The sequence below is a fragment of the Vulpes lagopus genome, chromosome X (genome assembly GCF_018345385.1).
Source record: "Vulpes lagopus strain Blue_001 chromosome X, ASM1834538v1, whole genome shotgun sequence".
In the NCBI taxonomy this organism is placed as follows: Eukaryota; Metazoa; Chordata; class Mammalia; order Carnivora; family Canidae; genus Vulpes; species Vulpes lagopus.
In genome coordinates this window covers 106,040,719-106,046,718 of record NC_054848.1, presented here as the reverse complement: position 1 = coordinate 106,046,718, position 6,000 = coordinate 106,040,719, and the positions used below count along the sequence as shown (strand labels likewise).

The 6,000-nt window shown below is 57.2% G+C and overlaps 1 protein-coding gene across 5 annotated transcripts; it reads right to left on the bottom strand.

Annotated features, from left to right (window-relative positions):
* Positions 1-263: 263 nt before the first annotated feature.
* On the bottom strand, positions 264-3,870 carry LOC121482270 (small integral membrane protein 10-like protein 2A). 5 transcript variants are annotated; one of them, XR_005985582.1, is made up of 4 exons: positions 3,508-3,870; positions 2,219-2,230; positions 657-1,450; positions 264-466 (listed from the first exon to the last, which is right to left on the bottom strand). XR_005985582.1 is itself a non-coding variant. In XM_041740102.1 (3 exons), the coding sequence occupies exons 1-3, from the start codon at positions 3,727-3,729 to the stop codon at positions 1,121-1,123; spliced, it is 564 nt and encodes a 187-aa protein (XP_041596036.1). In that variant the 5' UTR covers positions 3,730-3,870; the 3' UTR covers positions 264-1,120. The 5 variants fall into 5 exon arrangements, 2 of the variants coding, with proteins under 2 accessions (XP_041596036.1, XP_041596037.1); XM_041740102.1 differs by having other exon boundaries at positions 264-1,450; XR_005985583.1 differs by lacking the exon at positions 264-466 and having other exon boundaries at positions 1,314-1,450; positions 2,066-2,230; positions 3,096-3,870.
* Positions 3,871-6,000: the final 2,130 nt, after the last annotated feature.

The following is a 6,000-nucleotide window of genomic DNA, read 5'->3' as shown; positions in this document are numbered from 1 at the left end:
CTTTCTGAAGCCCAGCTCGAAAATGGAGAAAAGACAGAGGTGCTTGGTCATTCAGATAAAGGTTGTGAGTAGGACAAATTCCCACTCCTTGGGCCAGGCCCCACTGCTGCCTTCTCCTCAAGGAGCAGTGGCCCAGGCCAGCCCATCTCCCCACACCTCCGGAGCAGGCCTCCACCCCTACCGCCACCCCCCACCCCGCAGCCCTGCAGCGTGATGTCACCACTGGCCCCCTCCTCGAAGGCTACTGCGCCACACCAGAAGGATGGCCTCCACTTGTATTTCATTTTATTGAACTTAGGGAGGGTTTTCTTTTTAACTTAGAGTGACAGGATTTGACAGCAGAAACGAGCCCATTCCTCTGAGCAGGCGGCGCTGACCAGCAGTTAATCACACACGGGAAAGTGACAGTCATCATATTCAGCCCCTGGCTCTGATGCTGTAGAAGCTCTGCCGCCTGGAACACAGACTGCAAATAAATAAAGTGCATGGAGAGCCTGTCAGGCAGCCAGGGCCCAGTGCGGGAGAGGGAAGGGGTGGGGAAGAAGCGCGCTAAGTACTCAAGGCCAAACCGGTCAGAAAAGCAGTGGCAGGAACACGGGCGAAAGACGTGCATCCCCTCCCCTGACCCTTGGGGGCTGCTCTGGGACACCCTGTACCTTGGGGGAGGGGGTGGCACAGGATGGACCTTCCTGCAGGGGAGGGGAGCCCTGAGGCTTCCCCACCCCTCTCCGCGGGAGTAAGAGATGTCACAGGCCCCAGGCAGCTCCACCTGAGCCACAAGACTGCAGCTGGGGAGCAGGTCACTTGAGGGTGAGACGGGGGGGGGGGGGGGGGGGGGGGGGGGGGGGGGTTCTTGAAAGGGGCACATCAGTGGATCAGCCCTAAGGAGGCCCCTCGTCCTCTCCTCTCAGACAGCCCCAGGTGGCTGTTGAAGGCTGTCCCCAGACATCTGTAGATGGAGTCAGCAGGCTGGCAGGCTTCCTGAACTGGACCTCGGTGGAAAGGGTTGGGGTATGGGAGGCGCTACCCGGATCAGGGATCCCAGGACACTAGGCACAAGGAAGGAAGCCATCACACCCTGTGGGGAGCTGCAGGGGACACATGGTGGCTTCGTCTGGCCTCAGTCCCCGGGGTGAGGCAGGCAAGGCTCTTCAATCAGGATCAGGCTTCCAGCTTGGCAGCTGAGGAAAGCAGGAGGTGTGACACTGGGCCACTCTGTCCCTGGGGCTGACCAGATTGCTTTGGTTTTCAGGTCCAGGAATTCAGAACGTGGGGGCCAAGAGCAACCAGTGGCAGAGCAGCTGTGGCACAGGGGTCTTTCCTGGCTCCCCTTGGGGCCATGCCTGGCCATCCTGGTGCACCAGGTAGCAGTACACCTGGGTCCTCCGGGGCCAATCCAAGCCCATCCAGAGAAGGTTCTCTGAGTGATCCTGGGCTTGGGGGCCTGAGCCTGGGGACAGAGAGACGGAGTCACACACGGGTCCCAGCCTCATCCTAGGTTTATCCATCCCTTCACCCTCCTGATTCCATCATGTCCCCAGGAACCATGCCACCACCCACCCCCACCCTGCCCCCCAAACTAAGAGGCTCCTGCCACTCAACTGCTGAGGAGCCCTTGGTCAAGCCTGGGGTGGGGTGCTGGGGAGGCCAGGCCATGTGGGTAGACTTCAGCTCTGCAAGGGGTTCTAGGACTCTCCTGAGTCCACCTCAGCTCTCGCTGTCTCCCCTGTGACCTCCCATAGCACTCCAAGAAAAGCCAATCCCCCACATTCCCTACCCTGGACCCCTCTCTCTCCCCTTAGGTCCCTCAGAGGGGCCCTGAGTTCCCTCCCACATCCACCCCCTACCATGCCAGGTTTCCTCAAAGTCTTGGGGGCAGATCAGATTCAGCCCCACCACTTCTTATCTGTATGACAAGGACAATCTCTCCCTGTCCCAGAACTAGTTTTTCCAATCATCAGGTGGGGAGAACAGAACTCCTTCAAAGTGTTGCTAGGAGATGTAGTGCTGAGATGACAGGGTCGAGCCCTTCCCCATGCAACAACGGGACCACTGGGTACCCCACCCCTCAGTGCCTCTGTCTGAAAGGTCCTTTCTCTCCTCCTGGCCCAGGCCTTTTGCCCAGCTGCTTCCCAGGCGGCTGTGGGGCCAGGGGCACCCCGTGGGCAGGGATTGGAGTCTCTTGACGAGGCCAGAGAAGGGGTGGGTCACCACTTACAAACACTGGCTCCTGAAAGACAGAAAGAGATGGAGATTTCACAGCGTGGCCTCCCCACGAAGAGTGGTGACGCTTTCCCCAAGTGCTGTCTCCTCCCAAGCCCCTCCTCCACCTGCTTTTGCCACGGGAGCCTGAGAACTGCCTGCCGGCTGCTCAAGGAGATCCCCATTTCCCCGGATGCTCTGGGTGCACAGAGACTGCTGGAGGCGGCACTCAGCAGCATCGGGAGGGCAGAGGTAGAGGCTGGAGGGAGGGTGGCTGTGATGGTGCAAGAGAGAGACTGTGGGGGCAGGGATAGGGCGGGGCGCCCTTTCCACTCTAGGTCTCCAAATGTCCAAATGCCCAGCGCCAGAGGATGCCCCTGGGGGAAGGGGAGCAGCAGGCACAGCAGAAGCAGGCCCAGAGCAGTCCCCTGGACACCAGCACCGGGCAGATGCAATTCTGCCAAGCGCTGGGTGTGAGCTGCCCAGACCCCAGGGGCCTGAGGGATGAGAAGAGGCCTGACCAGCGCTTCGGCCAAGAGCACAACCAGCTTTCCTGTCTGGTCCCCCAAGGGAGCAAAGGGTGGCAGCATCTTTTCCTTCTACAGCCTTCCCTGGGGCCTCCCCCAGCTCATTCCCCTCCATTCACTGGCGTTCAGGTGGCAACGCCAGGGCCTCTGAGGAAAGCGGGGTGGGGATGGGCTGACCTCCCAGATGCCTAGGCCGCCGCTGCCCCTCACCCTCGTCTGGGAATGAGGACCAGGGAGTTTGGGGTGCCTGCGGCCCCCTGCCTGGGCAGCTCCGGGGCTAGGTTCCTGGCGTCCGGTCCACAGTTCCCCCTGCCACCAAGATGTCATGGCAAGCGCCGCCGCCAGCCCATGGGTCCAGCCTCCTACCTTGAAGACTGAGGGCAGTCAAGTCCCTGCTGCAGAATTTTTCCTTGCTGCTTCCCCGCCTCTGGCCAACGTGAGGCAACAGGTCGGCGGCACTTAAATCGTTTTTTTTTTTTTTTTTTTCCTTTCGAGCTCGACAGAAAGGGCCCGTTTGTTGAGTTTTCTGTGCAATCGGTCACCGGCCATGCTGCGGGCGGGGGGTCGCGGGCCAGGGCCGGGCAGGGTGGGCCCACGGCCGGGAGGCCGGCGTCCTCCCGCGGGGGTCTAGGGCCCCGGGGCCCGGGCCGCCCCGCCCCCTGCCCGCGCCGCGTCCCGGCGGCGGCCGTCGTCCATGCCCGCGCCCCTGCCCGCGGCGGCCCGGCCCGCGGGACCCTCTGGCCGGGGCTGCGGCGGCGCGCGCTCACTCGATCCGCACCTGCAGGCGGACGTTGAGCATCACCGAGGCCACCACGTAGAAGTAAGGGAAGTTCATGCGCAGCCGCCAGGCCAGGTCGAAGAAGGTGATCAGAGTGCGCGTGAGCCCCTTGCAGAAGGCGCCATACGAGCCGCGGGCCGCCGCCGAGCGCGACAGCCGCACCGCCAGGCCCGACAGGGCCGCCGCGGCCGCCGCCGCCGACAGGGCCGCCGACGCCGCCATGGGCCCCGGCCGGCGCGGGCCCGCCGACCCAGTGGACGCGAGGCTTGAAGCGCCCCGGCCCGCCTTCGGTCACCCCTTCCCCGGCCGGGCCGGGGATGCAGCCTGGGCTGCTGTCGCCTCCGCCTCCGCCACCGCCCCTCTCCAGCAGCCTATGGGGAGCTCCGCCCACGGAGAACTCCGCCCCTCACCGGCTGCCAGGGCAGCCGCCGCCAGCGTAACCCCGCCCCTGGCTTGGCCACGCCCCCTCACGGGCGCCACAGAGCGACGGTCCACGGGACCGCCCCGCCAGCAAGCCCCGCCTTCTCCTGGGCTCCCAAGGGCAGAGCCCGAGGGCGGGAAGGGATTGGAAGGTGGCGTTCCCCAAGGATCGCTTCTGGGGCGTGTCCTTGAGCGCGGCGGAGGGCCAGAGGGTCTAGAAAGCTATACTGATAACGTGAGGAAAGCCCACTGGGCACTTGACGGGATGAGCACTGGGTGTTATGCTCTATGTTGGCAAATCGAAGTCCAATAAAAAAATATAATAAATAAATAAATAAATAAATAAATAAATAAATAAATAAAAGGAGAGCCCACTGGGAAGGCTCCTCCTGTTTACTTTATCCCCCCTTCTGCACTGTCTACACAAAAAACCCGGCCAGGCAATCCATTGTACCTTTAATTTGCATTTCTCTGCTAACTCAGCACTGTAGAGGTTCACCAAACCCACAGACGCATTTTTTCTTTTTGGTATATTTGCTGGTTATGTGTATTTCTTTTTTTTAAAGATTTTATTTATTTTTCATGAGAGATACAGAGAGGCAGAGACGTAGACAGAGGGAGAATCAGGCTCCCCACTTGAAGCCCTAGGTGGGACTTGATCCCAGGACCCTGGGACCATGCCCCAAGCCAAAGGCAGATAGATACTCAACCACTGAGCCACCCAGGTGTCCTTATTTTTTTAATTTTAAAAAGATTCTATTTATTTGAGACAGAGAGAGAGCAAGCACAAGTGGGTGGAGGGGCGGAGGAAGAAGCTGAGGAAGCTGAGCGGGAAGCCCAACACTGGGCTCATTCCTGGGACCCTGGGATCACAATCTGAGCTGAAGGCACATGTTTAACCAACTGAGATACCCAGGCACCCCAAAAGATGGCCTTCTGAAGTTTCTGGGGGATCAGAAGTGTCTGCTGGACTTGATCAAAATAGCTCAGTAAATCCACTGGCAACTCTACCAGCCCGCCCACACACCATCTGATTATGTGTATTTCTTTATTAAATTTCCCCATTGTCCTTCTTTTACCTGTAAGGGAGAAAAATTTCCCTCTATACTCTTAGAGTCTATTTGTACATACTTCTTAGGTCTATGAAATAAATCAACAACATGCAAATTAACTGCAGAAAAGGTATGCACATTTATTAATTTTTAATATTACCTGCACGGGGACATCACAGGAAAATAAATGTAAACACCCAGAGAGGCAGTGAGATTTGAGAGCTTATATACCATCTTAATAGAGGAAGGGGAATGGAGATGTAGGCAATTTAGGGAAGTCTAAATGATTTTTGGGAAACATGAGTGAGTTCTTAATAGAATAAATGGAAGATGTGTTAGTTTGTGACAGAGTTTGCATGTGGTGTGGACTTCTCATCCGTTTACCTTTTGTCAGAATCAATTTCCCGGGGATCCCTGGGTGCCTTAGCCGTTTAGCGCCTGCCTTTGGCCCAGGGCATGATCCTGGAGTCCCAGGATCAAGTCCCACGTCGGGCTCCCAGCATGGAGCCTGCTTCTCCCTCCTTCTGTGTCTCTGCCTCCCTCTCTCTCTCTCTCTCTCTATGTCTATCATGAATAAATAAATAAATAATCTTTTAAAAAATTAAAAAATTAAAAAAAAAAGAATCAATTTCCCTGGTCGATGAAATTTCTAAGGAGGGATTTTGACAATCGAGTTCCTCTTGGAGGATCTTTCTTTAGGCCCATAAGGGGATATTAATCTTAAAAATAAAATGGTCAGGGATCCCTGGGTGGCGCAGCGGTTTGGCGCCTGCCTTTGGCCCAGGGTGCGATCCTGGAGACCCGGGATCGAATCCCATGTCAGGCTCCTGGTGCATGGAGCCTGCTTCTCCCTCTGCCTGTGTCTCTGCCTCTCTCTCTCTCTCTGTGTGACTATCATAAATAAATTTTAAAAAAAATTAAAAAAAAGATTAAAAATAAAATAAAATAAAATGGTCAGTTATTCAGCAGCCAAAATGTTTATTTGGGAATCAGAGTGAATTACAACTAAAGACAAGCAAGC